Raw genomic sequence first — 25,433 nt, forward strand, 5'->3', positions numbered from 1 at the left:
AACCTTTCTTTTTTTTAAAAAAAAAAAATTTATTTATTTATTATGTATACAATATTCTGTGTGTATGCCTGAAGGCCAGAAGAGGGCACCAGACCTCTTTACAGATGGTTGTGAGCCACCATGTGGTTGCTGGGAATTGAACTCAGGACCTCTGGAAGAGCAGGCAATGCTCTTAACCACTGAGCCATCTCTCCAGCCCCAGCTCGCAACCTTTCATAGCTCCAGTTCCAGGGGATCTGACTCCCTCTTCTGTCTTCTGCAGGTACCAGACACACCATACATACATACATACATACATAATGCAGGCAAAACACTTATACACAAAAAGTAATAAATAAGAAAATCCCCAAACTTTATTTTTTTTTAAAAAAAGATTTATTTATTTATTATGGGTACAGTATTCTGTCTGCATGTATGCCTATAGGCCAGAAGAGGGCACCAGACCTCATGACAGATGGTTGTGAGCCACCATGTGGTTGCTGGGAATTGAACTCAGGACCTTTGGAAGAGCAGGTAATGCTCTTAACTACTGAGCCATCCAATCCCCAAACTTAAAATTAACACTCTTTGACATCAAAATAGTAAAAAGATTCCACAGAGAAACAGTTTTATGAAGATAGCCATATCCACACTACAGAATGGCAATCCATGTAGCCACTATCAACTTTATGGTGTCTTGGTTTGTTTCAGACAGGGCATTGTTTATTAATTAATTTACTTTTGGTGTTTTGAGACAGGTGCTTTGGAGCCTGTCTGGAACTCACTCTGTAGACCAGGCTGGCCTCAAACTCACAGAGATCCGCCTGTCCCTGCCTCCCGAGTGCTGGGATTAAAGGCATGCGCCTATCACTTGCCCAGCTCAGACAGGGCATTGTTATATTCAGATTCGCATTCTGTTGGAAGTCAGTAGCTGCTACTGGATAAAGACTGTCTAAAGGTCAAACTTGAATGGTACAGCCTCCTTGTCTTCTGAGATTCAGCTCGCAGCTTGACCGGAACAACCGTTCCTATTTATCTGTTATCCCCACGTGTAGAAGAGTCACACGGACAGCGTCTGAGCCTGAATGGGCAAGCAGGAGTTACCTTTAACATCTGACTTAGTTATTGCAGTTTCTGATTCTCTTTTTTCTCTTTAAATGCCCAGTGATGCGGCACAAGCACCCCAGTTCCAGCCCTCAGGAAGCAGAGGCCAGTGGATCTGTAAATGCAAGGCCATCTTTGTTTACATAGTGAGATCCTATCTCAAACATCACCTGTGTGTGCTGTGTAAGGTGTAAGACTGTAGGGTGGGGGTGGCAAGAGCGTCATTGCACATGAATAGAGCTCACAGGATATCCCGCACCTTCTGCCTTTGCACGGTTTCCTGAGCTCAAACTCCAGTTGCCAGGCTGCTCGTTTTACCTGCCAAACCATTTTGACAGCCCGCAGTTTCCCTGGACCAATTTTGTCATCTCTTAGCTTTTTAGAAGTTGATCCTTTTAGACTTGGTTTTAGATCTTAGAATGACAAAGGTAGGGATGGGGTGTGGCTCTGGGGCTGAAGTCACTGCCAGCACACCTGAGGCCCTGGGCTCCATCCCAAGCTTCGCAAGGGAAATATTCCAATAAGATATCTCATGATGACACGCGTCCAAGTGAAAGCCCTTGTGTAACACAGTCACTTTCACAATTGGGCAATCTGTATACAGTCGGGGAAAACAGTGAAACGGAGGCTGGATAGAAGGCTCAGCACGGACTGTTCTTGCAGAAACTGGGTTTGGTTGCCAGCATCCACATGATGGCTCACAACTGTCAGGAACTCCAGTTCCAGGGGATCTGATGCCTCCTTCTGTCTGTACACATGGTACACATACTTACACTCAGGTACACACATGTAAAAGCAAATAATAAATATTTTAAAAATAGTAAAGTGTATTTACCCACCCCGTGGCCAATGGTGTCTTCATTCTTCTCCTGCCAACCCCATATTCCTATCTTTATTTCTTTTTCTTTCTTGTTTTTTGCTTTTATTTGTTCAAGACAGGGTTTCACTGTGTAGCTCTGGCTGTACTGTATCTGACTCCATAGATCAGGCTATCCTCAAACTCAGAGACTCACCTGCTTCTACTTCCAAATGTTGGGATTAAAGGCAGGCACCAGCACACCCAGTGATCTTTTCTAACCAGTTCTATAAATGACAAACAAGAATTCAAGATAGGATTAAGGGTTGACTGTCCACCAGGAATGCAAGATTGGCTTAACATCTGAACATCTACTGATAGCCAGCCAGATATGCTAGGGCTCCTTGTAATCCCAGAACTCTAGACGCAAGGCAGAGGGTTCAAGAGAATTTAATGCCAATACTCAGCAACTTTTCTTCTTATTGTTTTGAGACAGGGTCTCTCAATGTAGCGGGGGCTGTCCAGGAACTTGCTATGTACACTAGGCTAGTGTAGAGATATTTTGTTTGTACTCTAACAAATAAAGCTTGCCTGAAGATCAGAGTGCAGAGCTAAGCCACTAGTTAGCCATAGAGGCCAGGCAGTGGTGACACATACCTTTAGTCCCAATACTCAGAAGACAGAGGCAGACAGATCTCTATGAGTTCAAGGCCATCCTGGGCTACACAAGATTGGATTTGTCTAAAAGAGAAATAGAGCTCACACAAAGGTGATTCCAGCACTTGGGATCACATGCCTTTAATCCCAGCGCTAGGGAGGTGGAGATAGGAGAGATATGGCTGGGTGGAGAGAGGAACAGAAGGTGGGAGGAGAAAAGCATGCAGATGCAGTCTGAGGTTCAGTAGAGATGGCATCCAGTCTGAGGTTTGGTAGAGATGGCATGCAGTCTGAAAATTCATAGAGATAGGTTCGCCCCTTCAGTCTGAGCATTGGTAGAACTCTCTAATGACTGGCTGCTCTGCTTCTCTGATCTCTCAGCTTTCACCCCCTAATATATGACTCTGGGTCTTTATTATTGGCACCAGTTAAAATTTGTGCTACAGGTGAGCTTCAAACCTGCAAAGACCCACCTGCCTCTGACTCCTGAGTGACGGGATTTTAAAGGCAAGTGCCATTATACCGGGCCTAATAAAAATACAAATTTTTGAAAAAAGGAAACAAGCAAGTAAGCTTGACTTAACTTGAAAATCAATTGTTCCAGCCGGGCGGTGGTGGCGCACACCTGTAATCCCAGCACTCGGGAGGTAGAGGCAGGCGGATCTCTGTGAGTTCGAGGCCAGCCTGGTCTACAAAGGGAGTTCCAGGACAGGCTCCAAAGCCACAGAGAAACCCTGTCTCGAAAAACCAAAAAAAAAAAAAATCATTTGTTCCTGAGCACAGTGGCAGTTCATACATGCAATTCAGGAAATGAAGGCAAGAAGATTGCCATCAGTTTGAGGCCAGCTGGGACCATAGTATAAAATCTTGTCTCAGAACACAAACAAAAGAAATCACTTACTACACTTACCCATACCAATGAAAATAAATGTGACCTCACCTAGTCCAAGAACAGAATTTGGCAAACTTCATTAGCCCGTTCATGACTTTCTTTTCATTCCCCCGCCCCATGTCGTGTGTCAGGTAGTTCAGACTAGCTTCAAATTTGCCGGCTGGCCAAGGATGACCTTGAATTCCTGATCCTCACGCCCACCTCCTAAACGTTAGATACTAGACTGCTAGGCCTAGTTAATTTGGTGCATGGAATTGAACCAGGATAGCATGCATGCTAGGCAAATGCTTTATCACCGGGCAATGTTTGTCATGCTCCCGTGTAGCCCAGGCTGGCCCAGAGCTTTCTGTGTGGCAGAGGATGACTTTAAACTCGTTTTCTCTTCCCTCTACTTCACAAGCGCTAGGCTGATAGGTATATGTCGCTATTTCTGGCTTTTAAAGCATCATTTCTTATTTGACAAACCTTTCCATCATAAACAATAAGGCTAATTAGCTTATCACCACCCTTTCATAATTCTCTTGGGGAGTTCTGGGACTCTCAGTTCAAGGTCAAAGGGATTTTAGATGGAGGATTTGATCTTGGGAAAGTTTGTCAAAAACGTCAAAAGGTTCAAATCACTTAATAAATGATTTTATCTGGATCATGATGAAATAAAAGCCTTTTCCTTAGCCGGAGGGATAATTAGAAGAATTTAAAAGCTCAGACAGGGAGTTACATAATAAAGGAAGTAAGAAGATGTCAATGACAACACTAGAGAGGCTGGGGCCAGAGGATTGCTTAAAGCTCAAGACAAGCTTGGGCCATAGACCCCCTGTCTCCACAAACAACATGAATCCTTTTAGAGTCCTTCAGTGTCTGGTTCCTGTCTAGAAAATGTTTAATTTACTTTTATGTATGTACATGTGTATATGTGCATATGGTTTCCATGGTTGTCTGAAGAGGGCATTGGGTCCTCTGAGACTGTAATTACAGAGCCACCGCCTAATATGAGTGCCTGGACCCAACTTGGGTCCTCCAGAAAGCAGCAACTCTCTTAACCATTGAGACCTCGGTTTCTCCAGCCCCGATCCCTTCCCATCTTAAATATACTTAATTTAAACATAGCTCTTAGAGGCTGGTGACCTGAAACTTCTAGAAGGCTATTGCATTTTGAAATGACCTATTGAGGGAGCTGGAGAGATGGCTCAGTGGTTAAGAGCACTGCCTGTTCTTCCAAAGGTCCTGAGTTCAATTCCTAGCAACCACATGGTGGTTCACAACCATCCGTAAGGAGATCTGGTGCCCTCTTCTGACCTGCAGGCACTGACAATACTGTATACATAATAAATAAATAAATCTTTTTTTTTTTTTTGGTTTTCTTCGAGACAGGGTTTCTCTGTGGTTTTGGAGCCTGTCCTGGAACTAGCTCTTATAGACCAGGCTGGTCTCGAACTCACAGAGATCCGCCTGCCTCTGCCTCCTGAGTGCTTGGATTAAAGGTAGGCGTCACCATACCTGGTCTTCTTTATTTTTTTTATTATATGTGTTCATTCTGTGTCCCTGTGTGCATGAGTGTGGGCATGTGTGTACCACAGCTCCTGTATGTGGAAGACAGAGTCACTGTATGTTGGATTGATTATTAACTTATTCCCTACAATGATACAGAGAGTCTGACAGAGGTAGTCAGAACACTGACCAAGATTACACCTCAGGCTTAAGGCCTTCCATGCACAGAGTTAAATGGTCTAAAATGAAACCAAGGGTCCACAGAGACCACCTTGTGCTTCTAAATCTTCTTCCCAGTGCCATTGTCCTGTCAAGGATCCAAGCCTTTTTTTTTTAATATTTATTTATTATGTACACAATATTCTGTCTGTGTGTATGTCTGCAGGCCAGAAGAGGGCACCAGATCTCATTATAGATGGTTGTGAGCCACCATGTGGTTGCCGGGAATTGAACTCAGGACCTTTGGAAGAGCAGGCAATGCTCCTAACCACTGAGCCATCTCTCCAGCCCCCAAGCCTTTTTTGAACCCAGTTTCATGAACTGTTCTCCAAATGTGTGTGAGAGCTGCTTCTGATTCTAGATTCTTCTCATTCATCTTTTGAAAAAGATTGTTGCACTTATTTATTTATTTATTTATATTATTTATTGGTTTTTCTTTTTTTTCTTTTTTTTTTTTTTTTGGTTTTTTCGAGACAGGGTTTCTCTGTGGCTTTGGAGCCTGTCCTGGAACTAGCTCTGTAGACCAGGCTGGTCTCGAACTCACAGAGATCCGCCTGTCTCTGCCTCCCAAGTGCTGGGATTACAGGCGTGCGCCACCACCGCCCGGCTTTATTGGTTTTTCGAGACAGGGTTTCTCTGTAGCTTTGGAGCCTGTCCCGGAACTAGCTCTTGTACCAAGCTGGTCTCAAACTCACAGAGATCCGCCTGCCTCTGCTTCACAAGTGCTGGGATTCAAGGCGTGCGCCACCACTGCCCGGCTGCATTTATTTATTTATTGGTGTTTACTGTGTCTGCCATAATGTGCACGTGGAACTTGCTTGGGAACACTCTTTCTTTACATGCTTAGACATTAACCAGGTCCTTAAATGGGTTCTGTTAGTGATGTAGCTCCAGGCTTTCTACAAAGGACAGACTAAATCATTCTGAAAAGATGCCAGTTGCTACCTGAGTTGATCAGATCAACAGTTCTTTGACTGAGTTATTGCCGTAAATAAGATCTACCTTCCGGGACTTGATGGTCTAGCGGGAGTTCCATAGACTTGAGATGTTAACTATCTCTGGGTTTAGGTGTCTGAAAAGCTAGAAACTAGTTTATCGTTTCAGTTTTTCTCTGTGTGTTTTGTTTCGTTGATAGTGATTTATTTTATTTGGTGTTTTGGCAGTGGGAAGGGAGAGTGGGACAAGGTCTCTACAAACAGCCCTGGCTGTCCTGGAACTGATTATGTAGATCAGGCTGATCTGGAACTCACCGAGATCCACCTGCCTCTCTTTCCCAAGAGCTAGGACACCATACCTGAGGATTAGTGCCAGAATAAAGGTTTGGGCCACCAAGACCCCCTTTGTTTTGGTTTGGTTTTGGGGAGTCTCACTATGTTTTGTTTTATGTTTGTATGTCTGTTTGTTTTTTTGTTTTGTTTGTTTGTTTGATAGTCTCACTATGTAGCCCTGGCTGTCCTGGCACTCACAAAGATCTATCTATTTATTTCAGTGCTGAAATAAAAGGCTTGCACCATCACCCTTGGCTATTTTTACTTAATTGAGTTTTATTTTTTAATTGATTTTTAAAGTTAGGGTCTGGTCTCAAACTCTCAGTTTTGTAGAGGATGACCTTGCATATCAGGTCCTCCTGCTTCCACTTACTGAGTGTTGAGACTAAAGGCAGGTACCCAAGCATTTTTGTCAACTGATCTACATCCCTAGCCCTCCTCTGCCCTCCTCTGCTTCTTTCCCCTTCCCCACCACTCCCCTCCCCCCACTCCCCTTCCCCTGAGCTTGTGTAAAGGTGAGACAGTCCTTCAGGGTTCCTGCTTCATGAAAGAGTCTGCTACACATTCTACAGGACAGAGAAAAAAAAAACTGACTGACAAATTGCCAATATAGGCAAAATAGTCTTTCAAATTTTCTGTTTCATGAAAAAGTCTTCCACATACTATGAGCCTGTAAGCTGAAGATGGATGCCTCAACACTATAGAAGAACTTTGGGTGACTGTCCAGGCAGCAAGATATCTCTGTCAATTCTAGAGTTTTAGAAGTTGCTTACAATGCACTTTCTGTTTACTTAGGTCATATTATTTCCTTCTGGGGTCTTTGGGGTTGGAGACTAGATTGTCATACTTACTTTCCTCTCATCTCTTAACCAAGATGTTTTTATTTTTTTTAAAAAAATATTTATTTATAGCCGGGCAATGGTGGCGCATGCCTTTAATCCCAGCACTCGGGAGGCAGAGGCAGGCGGAGCTCTGTGAGTTCGAGACCAGCCTGGTCTACAGAGCTAGTTCCAGGACAGGCTCCAAAGCCACAGAGAAACCCTGTCTCGAAAAACCAAAAAAAAAAAAAACACCTTTTAATTTAGTGTAGGACTTGGTGGCGCACACCTTTAATCCCAGTACTGGGGAGGCAGAGGCAGGAGGATCTCTACAAATTCCAGTCCAGTCAGGTCTACACAGTGAATTCAGGACAGCCAGAGCCACACAGTGAGACCTTTTCCAAGAAAAGCAAACAAACAAAAAAGCTTCATAGAAATGAGTTGTCTTGGATTTGGGGAAGCAAGGATACGTCTCTAAAGCACTGAAGGTGTTTCTTTAAGTATGAATTTATTTATTACTCTGTGGGGGGGGGTGTGCATATGTGTCCAGCAAGCATATCATGGCACATGCGTGGTCAAGGACAGCTATGGGGAGTCAGTTCTCTGCTGCCCTCCTATGGGTTATGGAGATCGAACCCCGGTCCACAAGCTTGCACAGAGCGAGTGCCGTTACTCATGTGCCATCTCAGTGGTCCCGCTGAAAGCTGTGTTGGTTTGTGGCCGTCTCATGCAGCTCAGGCTTGACCAAACTATGAACTCACTTGCACTGACCCTCCCGCCTCTACCTCTAAATGCTTTTTTGTTTATTGTTTGTGTGAGGCAGGGTCTCACTCAGGCTTGCCTAGAACTTTCTCCATAACCTCTGGGTTCAGTTTTCTGTGAGCACCACTCCCAGACTGCATAAGACGGAAAAAATGCTTGTGCATTGGTATTTAAAATCTACCTTTTAAAAAGTTTCACTTGTTTTTTTTAGAAAGAAAACAAAGTTTAACATATTTTCATATACGTTGCATTATTTAAGAGAACTAAACTTCCTTTTTAATTTTAAGTGGCTACACCTGTTATTTATTTTTTTTCTTTCTTTCTTTTTTTTTTTTTTGGTTTTTCGAGACAGGGTTTCTCTGTGGTTTTGGAGCCTGTCCCGTAACTAGCTCTTGTAGACCAGGCTGGTCTCAAACTCACAGAGATCCGCCTGCCTCTGCCTCCCGAGTGCTGGGATTAAAGGCGTGCGCCACCACCGCCTGGCTCCTTTTATAATTTTAAACAATGCATCGGGTGCGCCCTTTAACCACAGTGCTTAGGAGGCAGAGGCAAGGGCAGCCTGGTCTGCATGGCGAGTCCTAGACCAGCCAGGGCTACAAAATGAGATCCTGTCTGAGAACAAATGTTTTTAAGAGGATTCTTATGTAAAGCACACAGAATTATTCAAATTATCCACCAATAGCACTCACATAATACACACACATATAATTGTATATTAATAATATAGTATAGTGTGTATAATATATATAATTTGAGACACACAGACACACAGAGTGAAGGTGTTGCTATAGCCCTGGCTTGTCTGGAATTTACTGTGTAGACCAGTCTGGCCTGGAACTCATAGAAATCAGCCTGCTTCTGCCTCCTGAGTGCTGAGATTAAAGGTGTAGTTCACCATATGCTACTCGTAACGTTTTTTTGTTTGTTTGTTTGTTTTTTTGGTTTTTCGAGACAGGGTTTCTCTGTGGCTTTGGAGCCTGTCCTGGAACTAGCTCGTAACGTTTTTTAAAATACTCTATAGTCCTTGTAATGTTACCTTGTGCCACTTGGTTTGACCTACCAGAAGGTGGCGCTCAAACCCCATAGTTTGTAAATCTTTCTTAAGCTCACAAAAGTGGAATCTGTTCTGCTTTGGTGGTGAGCAGTGATTTAGTGGCCAGGGGTCAAAGCTCAGTCCCATTCTGTTCTCATGTCTCTGTCTTCCTCTTGTTTTATCAGAAACAGGGCAAACTGAATGTTTACTAAGCCCTAACCATGCATCAGTACATTGGCTCCTAGGCGGGCCTCATTGTCTAGATGTAGCTCATAGCCTCATCTGATGTTGAAACTAAAGCTCATACTTCGGGTCCCCTGCCCCTAACTATCAGGCCTCAGCTGGGGAACTCAATAGGAATCCTTTATTTAAAGGCACAATCAATCAATCGACCACAGGCACCTTGGTCTTATTCATCCTTATACCCTGTGTCATCTCTAAACCAGCTCCAGGGGACTGGAGAGATGGTTCAGTGGTTAGGAGCATTTGGTGCTCTTGCTGCGGACCAAGATTCAGTTCCCAGAACCCAAGTGGCCGTTCCTGTTTGTAACTCCAGTTCCAGGGGAATCTGATGCCCTCTTCTGGCCACTGTGGGAACTGCATGCTCTATGGCTGGAGATGCAGCTCTTTGGCGAGCATGAATCCCTAGGTTTAGGTTCAGTCCCTCGCAATCACCATGTGGTGGCACATGCCTGTAATCCCAGCACTTGGGAGGCAGAGATCAAAGGATGTCACAAGTTCAAGATATCTTTGGTTTGGGAAGTAGAAAGATTTTTCATTGATATGATCAAGTCCCCCCAAAAATACAATATTGTAACAGAACTCTTACTAAAGACTTCCATACCTGTGTGATCTTAGTATTTGATTCCAAGGGAATCTAGTTGTCTTTACCAGCCATAACTAGTTTAGGCCAAGAAGGGTTGCAACCCGGAAGGAGGGAAGGCATGGTTTGGGGAGATCTAGAGGCTCTAGCTAGCTCTCAGCCCCACATTGGGGAGGGTTAGTGTGTCCTAGTGCAAGCTACCCGTATTCACATGGATTCAGTCATGTCCAGCCCCACCAAAATGGAGCCAGGAGATAAGGACAGAGCCCTGTGCCTGCGAGAATTCTTCAGAGCCACTCTGTCCCAAATAAGCCCCCTTCAGGTTTGTGTGCAGCTCCTGCCAGAGGCCCCTGGGATCAGTGAGCCTCCCCTCTCAACGGGTAACTTGCATTTCTGTTTCCTTTAAACACATCCCCTCCACCCCTTGGATACACTCACGTACATACATCTCAGGCTGCAATCCTGTCATTCCCAATCCAACGACTCTGGAGAGGAGATTCGTGGCACATGTGTGTATGAACTCAAAGAATGGGCACCGATACCCAAGAGAGGAGTTGAAAATGCGAGTTAATGAAACCACAACATTCCCAGCCAGGTATGGTGGGTGTACACTCTCATAACCCACACTAGTGGTGATGGTAGTGGGAGCTAAGGCAGGAGGAGTACCATGAGTTCAAGTCTAGTATGAACCACATATACCAAGACTTCTTGCTATCCCAGCTCCATGAGGCAGAGAGGCAGGCAGATCTCTGAGACTTTGAGGTCAGCCTGGTATACAGTGAGTTCCAGGACAGCCTGGGCTATGTAGACTGTCTCTGAAAAAAAAACAAAAACAAACACAAAACAAAAAAAAAAAAACCAGAAAACCAATTTCTTTAACACACATTTATTTAAACAACGAAAATTCCCCTAAATCCAACATATACCCCAGCAGTGCAATGCTTTAAAGATTCACAGCGATAGAGCGTTTGGCCAGCATGCTGAGCCCTACGTTTAATCCCCCAGTAGTATTACTAATAACTACCCACCCACAGTGCACTAGGCCTAGTCAAGAGGTTGTAACAGCTGTAGACCCAACACAGGTCAGATGAAGACCAGATCTGGTGGTGGTGGTCAACTGTGACCTAGGTATCTTTAGACTAACAGAGATGTTTCTTAACGACTCTGTCTGCTTTACTGTTTATCTGCCCTGGCTGTCCTAGAACTCTCTGTAGACCAGGGTAAGCTCAAGCTCAGCTCTTCCTGCCTCTGCCTCCTGAATGCTAGGATTAAAGGCCTGTGCCACCAACATCCGGCCTTGCTTTACTGATTTTCAAGCATGTGTATGGTTGTTGCCTATTTAAAGTTTAAGCCTATCCCTTGATACTTTGTGGTTGTGTTGCCGGTGGCCACTGAGGCCTGCAAAGCTACCACAGTCACAGTGTATTCCACTCACCCTGTATCATCAAGGAGAGAATACACTGGCCATTTCTTTACTCAGTCCACATCATAGCCAACAACACCCTCAAGTGTTTCTTCATCTGGATTCTAGACACGTCACCTCTTATTCTGAATGTGTGTGTCCTAAAGGTCCCATCAATTCTCAGGTCAACATTTCTCTCTGAGGTAGCCTTTGCTGCTAGACCCTTCCCTTCCCACCCCCGCCCCCCAACACAAACTGAGACCACAGGTTCTGTGTTCTCTTCGGGATTCACCTATACTATAAGGAACCTGCTTCTAAGAGCTAGAAGGAATCATTTGGTACCCAGCTGGATAGGACCAGATGCCTGGTACAGCTTGGGTTCTGACTCACATGGCTTAGTAGCCACAAGGTGGACAGGGAATGATGCTGAACCACACTGTCCTGCTGTGTTTCAGGGGCTCCATTGTACTGCTCAGCTCCTCACGAAGCTGTTCTAGCCTCTTGTGGTGGAAAGCACCCTGGGCACCATAAATCTCCCACGGGGTAGAATACATCTCCAAGGTTAAGCGGCTCAGCCTGGCGGTGTGGCAGAGCAGGCGTTCCAGAACAGCCACAGAGATGGGATTCCTTAAGTAGTTGAACGTGGTGAGCTGGGAGCAGCTGCTCAGGGCAGGCAGGAGGGCGCTGAGCTGGGAGTCCATAATTCTACAGTTCTCCAGGTCCAGGGTCTTCAGGGTAGCTGCGACGGTCTCTAGCAGGACGCGGAGGGGCTTGGGATTTATGTTGGTCAGTACGACACCACTCAGATCCAGATGTTTGAGCTGACGGATGCCTGGACACTGGGTCAGGGACTTCAAATCTGATTCCGAAAGCTGGCAGTCAGTGATAGACAGAGTCTCCAAGGGGACCTTCAGGCACCTAGGGAGAGATCGAGTGGTTAGTTTTCTATAAGTAGCTGTGGTTAGGTTAGGGACTCCTGGGGTAGGATGGATGTTTGTTTTATTTTTTTATTTTTATTTTTTGGTTTTTCGAGACAGGGTTTCTCTGTGGCTTTGGAGCCTGTCCTGGAACTAGCTCTTGTAGACCAGGCTGGTCTCGAACTCACAGAGATCCACCTGCCTCTGCCTCCCGAGTGCTGGGATTAAAGGCGTGCGCCACCATCGCCCGGCTGGATGTTTGTTTTAAAGTCATTCCGGCTACTATATAAATGCCAATACCCAGTAGGCTGCCCCTCAGAGTATGCTCACTCAAATTACCCATTCTAACTCAGGGTCTGGCACCATCACTGTGTGTCTAGCTCCACCCACTGCCCTGCAGCTCCTTCCCCCACTGTTAAAGCAGGACACCCCAACTCTAGCTTTATCACTAAGTTGTTCCAAGAGAGAAAAGGCTTTGCTGCAGTCTTCAGGGAAAGCTCTCCATCTTCCCTCACCTGAGCAACCGGTCCAGTTGACCTTCAAGGAAGGAGATCGAGTCCAACGAGAGCTCACGGAGGTACTCCAGGTTGTGAAACTGCGAGGTAAACTGGTCGATCAGCTTCCCCTTCTCCTCGAGGGAAATGGGGACAGGGATGCAGACATGAGAGAGAAGGAACTTGCGGAGATTGCGCATCTGGCCCATGTAGGGAGCAAAGCTGGCCAGGGTGGACAGTTTCCAGGTGCAGCACACTTCCACTTCCTCCATATAGTCCAGGTCCAGCATTTCCAGAACCTTCACGATGTTCCGGAGAGCGATCGTGGAGATCTTCAGCTTCTTACAGCCCAGCAAGCCTGTCCTCCCTTCCACCCACAGCAGGAGGTAGGACATGCATGCATCCAGGGCTCTTGGCTTGAGGCACATGTCTATAAACACCTTCAACGACTGCTTGGCCACTACCCTTGCACCTCTGTCTTGTGTTTTCTTCTTACGCTTGACTTCCAGAGAGCCGGCAGCTGCCTCATCCCCGGCCCACACGTTCCAGAAGTCCTTGTGCATAGCACGCAAATCCAGAACTCTCAGTTTGTGGCTACTGTTGAGGAAATAAGTCTAAGAATTAAGACAAGAACCCACCTTTCCCCCATCATACTTCTTTTCCATTTTTTAAAATAGGGTCTCAGCCAAATTGTAGCCTGAGGCCGAGGGCTGAAACTATAGGCTTGCACTATGAAACCAGGCCTGAACCAATTTTGATTCTTACTCCCAACATCACTTCCCTCCCTCCCTGATCCTTCTATTCACCTTGGTGATCTCTAACCCTTCCTCTCTAATCTGGCCTGGTCCCACTTCTAACGCCTATGGAAAGAGGCAGGGGTAGGCACAGCTATGTGTCATGGGAACTTTTTTCTGGGTTGTGCTCTGATATCCAAGGGAGTCAGGCATTGGTTCGAGAGACAGGATTCACATTCAGCTGGCCAGAATGGATCATGGAGTTCCTTGGCGGACTCGAGAAGAGAAAGAGGCCCTCAGAGGAGAAAGCGGTGGGGCCAAGGGGTCATGAGGCCTTTTTGAGCTGGGAAGTAGACACTTGTGATTCTCTCAAGTTTATATCCTTAATATTTATCCCCAGGTTTTATTTTTTTAAGAATGATAAAAGAGGGCTGGAGAGATGGCTCAGTGGTTAAGAGCATTGACTATTCTTCCATAGGACCTGAGTTCAATTCCCAGCAACCACATGGTGGCTCACAACCATTTGTAATGAGATCTGGTATCCTCTTCTGGCCTGCAGGCATACATGGAGGCAGAATGTTGTATACATAATAAATAAAATCTTTTAAAAAATGATAAAAGAAATCACAATAACTATATCTGTCCTAAACAGTCCTGAACACTCAAGTCCTAGACGGCTCAGCAATGATCCAATGGCTTCTGAAATCCTCCCGAAGCCAACAGAAGCCTTTAAGCTTCCCTCTGTTCCCTATTCTCCTTGACCCTAGCTCTCCCTACCCTAGGCTCCCAAGCCTCCCTCCTAGAGTACCTGGGGTGAACCTTCTGGTCAAGCAGTATGTTAATCCCATCCAGTATGATTTGTAAGGTCTCCAGGTAGGATGCCTTCATCTTCATCAGACCTCCCAGTGGGAGACAAGGGAAAGGCCAGACCTGCACCATCGCCTTCAGGACCACAAACCGTTTGTGGGTGAAGGCCTCCTTGAAGAGCGGTGGGAAGAGCTCCACAGGCAGGTCCTGCAGACCAGAGACGGCCAAGGCCTCGTCCCTCAGCAGGCTCCGCACTGCCAGATGCAGGAGTGTGGGTGTGGCCTGGAAGCTCATCTTGATGGATCTGCAGGGAGATGATGCTAAGGCAATGTCCAAGAAAAGATGTCAAGGATTAAGAAGCCCTTCTCAGCCAGGTGGTGGTGGCGCACCTTTGGGAGGCAAAGGCAGGCAGATCTCTGAGTTCGAGGACCAAGTTCCAGGATAGGCACACAGAGAAGCCCTGTCTCGAAACCCCCTCCCTCTGACAAAAAAAAAAAAAAAAAAAAAAAAAAAAAAGAAAAGAAAAAAGAAAGGAAAAGAAAAAGAAGCCCGCCCTTCAACTCAGAAACCAAGTCAGGCCCACAGCCGCTGCTCTGGCAATGATTCCCCTTACCCATCCATTCCCAAGCAGGATCCCCTTGCACCGCATCCTCTCACCTTCAGTATGGTCCTAAGAGCCTGAGAGCTTACTCTGCTTTTTAGGTAAGATTTCTGTCATCACCTAGGGCCCTGGAACAAAGGTGGAGTATATCCTGTGGCCCAACGGTCACATTCTCAGTTCCAGCAGTGATTCTGGCTGGGAACAGTTTAGGAGGCTGAAAAACCAATTGCTATTTTCGCATTAAAAAATAAATAATTAATAGCCAATGGATGATGGCGCACACCTTTAATCCCAGGACTCAGGAAGCAGAGACAAATGGATCTGAGTTTGAGGCCAGCCTGGTCTACGAAGCAAGTTCCAGGACAGCCAGGGCCACACAAAACAAAGCAAAGGCGGCGGTTCCCGTCTTCCTCACCTGTGACAGCTTCACAAAGTCACATGGTTGGGAAGGCAGTTTTGAGAGGCATGGGAAGGATCAGGGAGCTGGTGGGGATGGGTGGGTAACACAGAGGAGGAAGAGAAGGTGGTGGCTGGGCTTGGATGGTTTGGGTTGTTTTAAAAGGGAGAAAGGCCATGGTTTTTGGAAGCTTTGGGAAACAAGGGTTATAAGAGTTAACCAGTCCTTTTTCTACTGTCTGGGACTTTGGCCAGATCAACACTCAGCCTCTCCCCATCTGCAAATGAGGTGAGGCTCACAACCGCACTGCCCCGGATTAAAGTTGTAGACCACTTCCCCTGGGTCTTCAAAACACCTTTTAAAAATTATTTTATTATTGTTATTATTATAGGTAACTTCTCTTGGGTTCCAAGTTGCCCTCAAACTCACGAGGTAGCCAAGGACGACCTTGAACTTCTGATCCTCCTGCCTCTATCTCTCAATTGCTAAAATTACAGACCTGTGCTACCATAAATGGATTTATGTGGCAGTGGGGAATCAAACCCAGAGCTTGTATATGCTAGGCAAGTACTGTACCAACTGAGACAAGAGTTTTCCAGAAAAGGACCACCAGGGACCCCAAAGTGCTGGCAGTGAGCAGGACATCTCATTAGCTCATCAACTTACCGGAGGGTTCCCCAAGCTGTCTGATGGAGTCACCAGAATATGTAACCAGGATACTCTAGCTAATGGTACCACCCGCCAATGAGCAAAGGCAGGAACTGAGTCTTCGGGTTGCGATATATGCAGAGAGCCAGCGATCTGTGAAGGCAGAGGGTTAATGTTCCCCCTAAGACACCAGAAAACAGCTTTTCATCACACCCATCTCCAGCCAGCAGTTGGGGAGGACAGACAGGCCATCATTTCAGAACAGGCTAGGTGCTCAGTCACATTTTTGAGACTGATTATGATGACGGTGTTTCTTTAGGTTTGTTTTTTTAAATATCCTTGACCTGGAGCTCTCTCTACAGATCAGACTAGTCCCAAACTTATAGGAATTTACTTGCTTCCTCCTCCTGAGTACTGGGATTAAAAGTGTAGACTACCATAGCTGGCTGTTTAAAAAGATTTTTTTTGTTTTGCAAAAATAAACAAACAAAAAAACAATAACAACAAAAAGAAAGCCGGGTGGTAGTGGCGCACGCTTTTAATCCCAGCACTCGGGAGGCAGAGGCAGGTGGATCTCTGTGAGTTCGAGGCCCGCCTGGTCTACAAGAGCTAGTTCCAGGATAGGCTCCAAACCTACAGGGAAACCCTGTCTCAGAAGGGTTTTTGTTTGTTTGTTTCATTATTTGAGACAGGGTTTCTCTGTGTAGCTATGAAGTCTGTCCTGGAACTCACTCTGTAGACCAGGCTGGCCTCGAACTCACAGAGATCTGCTTGCCTCTGCCTCCCGAGTGCTAGGATTAAAGGTATGGGCCACTACCACCTGGCTAAAAGATATTTTCAATTATATTATTATTATTACTTTAAGATAAGATCACTTGGGTTCCAGGCTGGCCTCAAACTTACCAGGTAGCCAAGAATTGAATGTGTCATCTTCCTGTTTTTATCTCCCAATTGCTAAAATTACAGGCATGTGCCACCATGCCCAGTTTTATGTGGTGCTGGGGATCAAACCTAGGGCTGTGTATGCTAGGCAAGTACTGTACCAACTGAGCCACCTCTCCAGCTCCCAGATCATTATTTTATAGCACATTCCTTCATACAAACATTGCCGGACGTAGCAGCCTACACCTGAAATTCTAGCACTCCACACAGTCTGAGGGAGATTGTGAGTTTGAGGCAAGTTTGGTTACGCAGTGAGACCCTGCCTCAAAACAAAACCAAACTGTAACTCCAGAGGCTCTACTGCTTTCTTCCGTCCTCCACAACCACCAGGTTCTCACAGGGTACGCAGACATACATTCAGGCAAAACACTAACATACAGAAAACACAGAATAAAGCTTTAAAAAAAAAGATAAATGTGAAGCAGACTGGCTGGCCGGTGGTGGCGCACGTAATCCCAGCACTTGGGAGGCAGGCGGATGGATCTCTGTGGATTCACAGCCGCCTGGTCTGCAGAGCTACAGAGTTCCAGGACAGGCTCTAAAGCTACAGAGAAACCCTGTCTCGAAAAAACAGAAAAAACCAACAACAACAAAACAGACTGTGTGTTGGGCCAGCCTCGTGCAGACTGCACTGGTTGCAATAGGGGGCTATGCAAGCTGGATGTGGGAACAACTTTAAATCCAGCACTCAGGAGGCAGAGGCAAAAGGATTTCCATGAAAGGTGGGGGTTGGGCGGGCGCGGAAGGCGGGAAGGCAGGCGGAAGGCGGGCAAAGCAGGGACAAGCACGAGTCACACACCCTTAATCCTGGCACTCAGTGGGCAGGGCAAGTGGATTGCTACGTGCTCAAGGAGAACCTAGTAGTTCCAGGACAGCCAGGACTACACAATGAGACCTTGTCTCAAAAACATAGGAGCCGGCGGTGGTGGCGCACGCCTTTAATCCCAGCACTCGGGAGGCAGAGGCAAGGGGATTTCTCAGAGAGTTCGAGGCCAGCCTGGTCTACAAAGCAAGTTCCGGGGCAGCCTGGACTGTTATACTGAGAAATCCTGTCTCTAGAAACCAAGAATAAATAACTATAATAATAAATATAAACGAATAAAATTTAAATTAAATAAAAAAGCAGAAGCCGTGGAAGCGCTAGGCAAAGTGGCACACTTAAACCTCCACAGAGGCAGGCAGATCTCCATGCCAGCCAGAAATACACAGAGAGACCTTGTCTCAAAAACAAAGAACTAACCAAACAAAATAAAAGGAGCCAGGCGGTCAGGCAGTGAGTGGCTTACACCAATTCTCCAGGTTTGGGCAAATGCCTTCCGCGAAGTTTGCTTGAGGTCTGCGACCCATTTCTCAGGACGCACGCACGCGCCAATCCTTAAACTACCCCAGACTATTGTGGATCTGCCAGAGAGATGGGGACTCTTTACGCTGACACCTGCTCTACCCTGGAGAGTTGTGATGGCTTTGGGATGGTCATAAATACCTGCAACGAAGTCTCTGCGCTGAACTCCAGAGGCCAGGGTTCTCCTACTGAAACATAAAAACCGCCATTGTACTGCACTTCCTGGACTAGGAGAGACTGAGCCTCCGTGGCCTCCGCCTCCCCCTCTTCTATCCTAGCCCCGCCCCTTTCCCCGCCTCCCCTCGTGGCTGCTGGCTGAGGTCTCTACCCCGAGGGCTTCCAGGCTCACCGGCCCATTCAAGGACAGGAATGTTTTAAAGTGTCCAATTGTAACCAACCCTCCGAAGAACGCTGAGGCCTCTCTGCGGAAAGAACAGCCAGACAGGCTTCAGGTCCTGGGGGTCGCGTTACTGGGTTGGTGGATCAAGGGGCGACGGTTTTACATTTTAAATTTTATTTTGAGGAAGGGTCTCAAACAGTCCAGGCTGGCCTCAAACTCAATGTGTAAACCAGTAGCCTTAACTCCAGATTCCTCTGCTTCCATCCAAACGCTGGGACTGCAAGTGCGAGCCACTGAGCCAGGTTTACTCCGAGCTGGGATTGAATCCACGTGGGGGGGCTGGGTGGGGGAGGGGGCTCTGCAAACACCAGGCCAGCAGAGTGTGGGGGATGAGAGGCCAGACAGAAGTGCAGTTTCAACAGGTCTCAGTAGTCTGGTTCAAACTTTGACACCCAGTTTTTTTAGGCATATTTAAGCAGAGCACGATTCGGAAGACATTTTCTGGTGATAATAAACAGAATCCTGTGTGCGCAATAAATAAATAAGGGATGGCTACATCGAAAACTCTTTGTGAAGTATGCCTGACATCTTAAGGATCTGGGGGAAGATCTGGTGTGGTCTCACCATACATATAGTGCACAGGTCACCGGGATATTAACCACCCCCACCGGCTGCTCCTAGCCTTCTGGGCAGAAAACAGGTTACGCTTCTTTCCCTTAGAAGACACAACCCTGCCGGTTTAACATTCCTGGTTTCCCTAGTGCTTGCTTATCCCTGAGCACAAGAACTGTGTCTTCTACACCCACGGCCTTGCCTTATTCGTGCTAGGCACGGGCTCTAACGCTGAGTTTGCTGAGTTGCTTCAAAGGGAGCCTGACTTGTAATTGAGTGGCCCTGGGCAGCACTGGGGATGGAGCAACTTGACTGATAGTTTGCATAGATAAGGGAAAAAGCCTGCTCCCCAGTGGGGGGATTCCTGGAATGTTCAAAGGGAGAGAAGACCCTTCCCCCCCAGTGGAGGGGTTGACTTGGTGACGGGGTTCCTATAGCACAGGCTCCCAAGCCTGGGGAACCTGGAAGTTCCCAGTCTAGGTGAAATCAAAGTTCAGAAGGCAGGTGGGATTAGGAGTCCCTGGGGTCCGGCTTCCAACCCACGTTTAGGGACCTCTGAGAGACCTCCTTTCCCAGATGACGAAACTAAGGTGGGGGACATGACAGCAAGGCGGAGACCTTGTGGGCTGACGTCTTACCTGGAATTTGTGTATGGATTTCCCCAGCCGCAGTCCATCTAAATTCACCTCCCGCCACACCTATTATCCAAGAACAGAACAGTCACTGAGGTGGGGTGAGTTTACGTTCGGATTTTTTTTTCTTCCAATTTTTAGTTGGTTTCGTTAATTTTGTTTGAGACGGTCTCTTGTAACCCAAGCTGGTCTCAAGCTAGCAAGGATGACCTTGGACTGACTCCTGATCCTCCTGCCTCTGCAACCTGAGTGTCGTTCCGCGACATCGTGGGTGTTCCGCTAAGCTCGGTTTGCCTCCGAATTTTTTGTCGCGCCTGTTTTCTAGCGTTAATACAAGGCACAGAGAGATTCCAAGGCAAAACCCAAGGTAAACTGGTGTCAAGAGGGCCACTCAGGGCAGTGCAGGCAGATGCTGGGGTTCTCCTCCCACCTCCTACAGCCTGATTCTCAAGGAAATTTCTAATGTGAGGCTCTCTAGCCAAGATGCCACTGCACGCTGGCAGAGGGGACTGTGTCAGCCAAGATTCCTCCAGCTTGCCTCAGCTGCAGCCATCTTTGGTTTTCTGCCCCTTGTCCTGAAAAGTTCTATGGGAAAGTGGGAAGGCACCCAACCCTGTCCTAGAACTCAGGGTAGAAGAGCCCCAGCAGACAGCATCTCCTTGGCGCTTGTTAAATTGCTGGCTTGCTTCCCTGCATCTGCCAACCTGGATGTAGCTTTTCTGTGTATTCTTTGTCTTTAAGAACTCTCTGGAATAGGCCATCGGGGCTGCTCTGTGAGAAGTGTTTCTCTCTAGGCATTCACAGCCCAGCTTAATACTGACTCTCAAGTAGAATTCTGGTAGTGGTCTTTGGGTCTTCACCCATAATGGGCATAGCTACTTGTGAGTGGATTCTGCCTCTAGGTCTGGGCCATCGTTCATGCCCTGACCATTTTCTCTGCCCCTGCCCCCACCTTAAAAAAGAAAAGGCAGGTTCTCACTATGTAACTCTGGCTGGCCTGCTTTGGCCATGAACTCACTCAGATCTGCCTGTCTCTGCCTGAAAAGGCTAGGACTTGTTAAGTTGAACCCTGGTTATTGGGAATCTGCCACCACCGATGTAATAAGCCAATCCGACCAAATTAATAAATCAAGGTTTATTCTGAGCAAAATATTCCTGATAAGACCACGAGGGAAACCCATGAGGTTTTTTAATGCCCTCTGCAGGGAGGAGCCGCCTATGGTGGGCTTTTTCAGGGACAAAGTCTGGACTGGGGGAACTCCAGGAGAGGGGGTTTGGGGCGGATCTTCCACCAGAACATCCCAGACACTCTGGGCACATGGATGCCAGGGCTGGAGTGAAACTTTCACCTGAACAGGACTCAAAGGTGCGTGCCACTCCCCACCCAGGCTGTTTTCTTTGTTTTTTTGTTTTGTTTTGATTTTTCAAGACAGGGTTTCTCTGTGTAACAGCCCTAGCCGTCCTGGAACGTGCCCATGTAGACCAGGCTGACCTTGAATTTACAGCTGTCTGCCTGCCTCTTCCACCCAAGTGCTGGGATTAAAGGTGTGTACCACCACTGCCTGGCTTGTTTGTTTGTTTTTAAAACAGGGTTTCTCTGTGTAGTCCTGGAACTCACTGTGTAGACCAGGCTAGCCTCGAACTCTACCTTGCAAATGCTGGGATTAAAAGCGTGCATTACCACTGTCTGACCTAGGCTGTTTTTCTTTACTCGGCCTATAGTCTTTACATATCAAACATTAGCAGCTACTACGCACAGGGATTAGTATGTGCCAACTTTGGGCTCTGTATTAATTACCTTGTGCCTTGCTGTGACAAAAATATCTAACACAAACGCTTTTTTTAAAGGGGTTATTTATGCCTCAGTTAACCCAGTCTGGAAACTACTTCACAGTCGTGTTCACAAGGTTATCTCTAGATGATTCTAGTACAGGTCAAACTGACAATTTGATATTAACCACCACAACCTCACTACTTTCCTGGCTATTCCTACATAAATACATAAAACAGAAAATAGAGGGTTTTTTTAGCTTAAAAAACTGAAAGAGGTCTCACAAATTCTTTTTTCCCTGAAAGTTTAAAACATGAGAACACTCAGACCGAGGATGATACCACAGGCCCGAGGCAGGAGAAGCTGGATAAGGATCGATTTCTCTCCCAAAGCCTGGGCCTCATAGGGTCTCTATCAGCAGCTGTTCTGGAGGGGAGCTGCACCAGGGAAACCAGCCAAACAGCTCTCCTCTCAGACAGGGAAGAAAGGGGGAAGAGCATTCACGAAACAAAGGCTCCCTCCTGCTCCAAACTGAGGAAGAGAGCAGCATCCCTCCCCTAGCTTTCCTGGGCCTGATGTCGCTTACCTGGCATTTACCAAAACCCATCCAATTTAATCCCTAACCAAAATCAGAAGGTCCCCAAAGTTTGTTGGGGAGGGGAAGAGGCTGGTGTGACACCAAACAGATCTTTATCTGAAGCCATGATTGGTGCCATTTCTTGCTGTTTGTTTGCTAGCCGGCTCTTCCAGCTGCACGGCCAGTCGCAGGGCCTTGCTGACTTCTCACCTGGCCAAGAAGTGCTTGGTCTGCCGCGCCAGGGCAGATTCTGCTTCCTTCACAAAGGTCTCCAAGTCATAGTCTGGCTGATCGGTCATCACCGAGAGCTCAGGTCACCTTGGTCCTTGCTGTTTGATCTCCCTGAGCTCCTCCATGCCTCTTTCTTCCAGCTCCCTGATCTGAGTCATGACTTCATTAAAGCTGGACATCTGGGAAGACAGCTCCTCCTCTCCCTTGAAGAAACTGACTGCCAGTGAAGTCCCATTAGAATTGGCTTCCATCTCTTGTGTTTCCATTTGAACTGGCTGCTCTCCACTGGACCCACTGTGGGGCTCAGCTCCTTGACTCTGTCTGCATAGCTCAGCGGATTTAAAGTATATGCACACAGGAGCTTCCCCCTGGTGAGATCTCAGCAATCATTCAAGTCCTAGAGTTCTCCCCAAGGAATGCGCCCTCCGCACCGGTGTCAGCTTGCTCTTGCTGAATGGGGTGGGAGCCCTGCCGCACTCTTTCGGAGCTAGGAGAGACTTACTTGTTAATCTCTGCACCCTCCATGAGAGTCAGCACTAAAAAGTGTCGGCCCGTCATTCATTCCCTGCCAGGTCCACCAAAGAGAATTTGCCACGTAATCTCCCTTTGGCTCGAAGAAGAAGAATCTGGAAGTAGGCGTGGGAGCAGGAGGAGTTGGCAAACGTTTGTCCAGAAGTCCTGCAGGTGCTGCCCATGTTGGTCATCTTGATGACATCATGAACACAGTTGACCAGGTACAGTCCCACAGCCTGCACCTGCTGCTTGCTCTCCTCCAGGACACGTAACTTGGCCTTCTTGTTGAGCAGATCAAATACCTTTCCATTGTAGATCTCGAAGAATGTCACATAAACTTCCAGGAGCAAGGCTGACTCTTAAGAAGGAAGACATCCTGGGAAGCCATTGGATAGATCCCCTCAGATGCATTCTGGGATTTACCAGACAAGTCTCCACCCATTGCTTGAGTCTTCCCACTGCCGGTCTGCCCACAGGCAAAGTAGGTTGCTCTTCCCCCTTCAAAAATCGTCTGTAGCAGTGGCGGCCTTGCAGTGAGCTTGTGGACAACTTCACTGGGAGCTGTTTCATCAAAGGCAAAGTTGAAGAAGACCACCTGCTTCTCCAGACACTTTGTCAAGTCCACTTTTAATTTGGTTCATGCTCAGAGGAAACACTTGCTGGGGCAGAAACCACATCGATTTCTTTCTTGGCCAGCTCTTGTTTATTCAGCGAGCGCTTCCGAACACAGGCACGGATCTGTGCTCTTCCATAGGATCAGTCACAGTGAGTGGGTGACATTCCAGAAAGTTTTTAATCATTGGAGCAGATTCCCGTTTTGGAATGCTGCTGTTGTATTCCTGAGCTCGCTTTATTCTTATTTCCGAGTTCTGGGCCCTCTTCTCTTCACGCTTGTTCTTCAGTTTTTCCATTTCCTTCACAATTCCTCGGAATGACGACTGAAAACTGCTTGAGTTTGTAGCCACAGGCAGCTCCACCTGTTTCATTTTCCTGAGTGTCCCTGTCCTCACCATTACTGCGATGGATCTTGATGGAGAAACCAGGAAACAATCGGGCATGAAGCGACTCCATGGACTTGCAAACAGAAGCAGGAAAAACAAATGCAAGAAGCTTGGAAACTTTGGCTCTGCTAATACAGCTCAGTAATCGGGCTTAGTGTTCTTATCTGAGTTAGAAATGACTGCTGTACCCATTTGATAAATGAACACAGCCTCAGCAGTTACATTGTAGAGTTATACCTCCTATAGCTGGGGAAACCTTCAAGGATATCTGGTTTAGTAATATATATATATATGTGTGTGTGTGTGTGTGTGTGTGTGTGTGTGTGTGTGTGTGTGTGTGTGTGTGTTTCCCTGTGACAGGGTCTCATTGTAACAGGGCAAGACAATACAAAGGTTCCTCCATCTTGTATTCTTGATGAGGCCATTTCATGTTTAACCAGAATTTTATCCTCCTGATGGAGAATTCCATAGAAAATTACCCAGCTCTGTTCTTGGAACCAAAGGTGAGGATGCCCTAGCTGACTTGTTTCAGCCTCTGTTAAACTGCCCATTTGTATGAAAACGCCCCTGCCCCCAGCTAACTGATTATTTTGACTCCTATTAAGATTGCTTGCTTCAGCTGGGCACTTGGGAGGCAGAGGCAGGTGGATCTCTGTGAGTTCGAGGCCGGCCTGGTCTACAGAGCTAGTTCCAGGGTTACAGAGAAACTCTGTCTCAAAAAAAAAAAAAAAAGACAGAAAGAAAGAAAAGGAAAGGAAAGGAAAGAAACAGAAAAGAAAAGAAGGAAAGAAAAGAAAAGGAAAGAAATAAAGAAAAGAAAGAAAGAAAAGACTGCTTGTTTCAAACTGACTACTTCTACAAAGCCCCCCTATAGCTGCCGGCAAGACATCAGGAGGCGGTTTTTGCCTTTAAAAACTTGGCTACCAGTGGTGTCTGAGTGGTCATCTCTGGTGGGCTGCCCATGACATCAAGTAGCCCAGGCTGGCCTCAAACTCACTGTGCAGACCAAGATTTCTTTGCTCTTCTGACTCTCTTGCGCCCACTGGCTGAGTGCTAGGACCATTGTTGCCCACAACCACTGTCGGTTTATGTTGCGCTCCAAACAGAGCCCAGAGTTGCACGTGTGCTGGGTGAGCACTCTCCCAGCGGAGCTCCGTCTTCAGCCCTTGCTCCGCTCACTGCAGAATCCATTGTTTCAGAGACAGAAATTTAAATGTATGAATACATATATAAACCGGAGAAAAATGGGCCTCTAGGAATAATTCCAAACTGGTGCAGCCATAGCAGCCTCTAGAAGATTTGTTCAAACAGCAATGACAGTGACTCACCTTTATCCTACAGATCCAGACATTTAGGGGTGGGCCAATGACCTCCCCCCACCACCCCCAGGGCATTCTGATGCTGGCCAAAGTAGAGCCGGGGAGTGGAGGAGGAAGGGCCTCCCTGGGTGAGACTTAGATCCCACTCTGGTCAACCAGATCACAGACTGAGACGATCTTACGACAAAACCCTGGCTGGCCAGGAACTCGTATGTAGGTCTGGCTGTATTCATAGAGATCCTCCTGCCTCCGGACTCCAGCAGGTGCCTTGCATCAAGTCAAATTATTCTTAGCATGTTTGACTCTTTTTTTTT

General features: G+C 46.9%; 1 protein-coding gene and 1 pseudogene across 1 annotated transcript; both read right to left on the bottom strand.

Moving 5' to 3' along the window:
• Positions 1 to 11,636: 11,636 nt before the first annotated feature.
• Positions 11,637 to 14,487, bottom strand: LOC142833351 (PRAME family member 12-like). The gene is made up of 3 exons (XM_075944634.1): positions 14,195 to 14,487; positions 12,674 to 13,249; positions 11,637 to 12,159 (listed from the first exon to the last, which is right to left on the bottom strand). Exons 1-3 carry the CDS (start codon positions 14,485 to 14,487, stop codon positions 11,637 to 11,639), a joined length of 1,392 nt encoding a protein of 463 aa, XP_075800749.1.
• Positions 14,488 to 22,168: 7,681 nt separating this feature from the next.
• Positions 22,169 to 23,812, bottom strand: LOC142833352 (kinesin-like protein KIF2C pseudogene; annotated as a pseudogene).
• Positions 23,813 to 25,433: the final 1,621 nt, after the last annotated feature.

This window comes from Microtus pennsylvanicus, chromosome 13 (assembly GCF_037038515.1).
Source record: "Microtus pennsylvanicus isolate mMicPen1 chromosome 13, mMicPen1.hap1, whole genome shotgun sequence".
NCBI lineage: Eukaryota > Metazoa > Chordata > Mammalia > Rodentia > Cricetidae > Microtus > Microtus pennsylvanicus.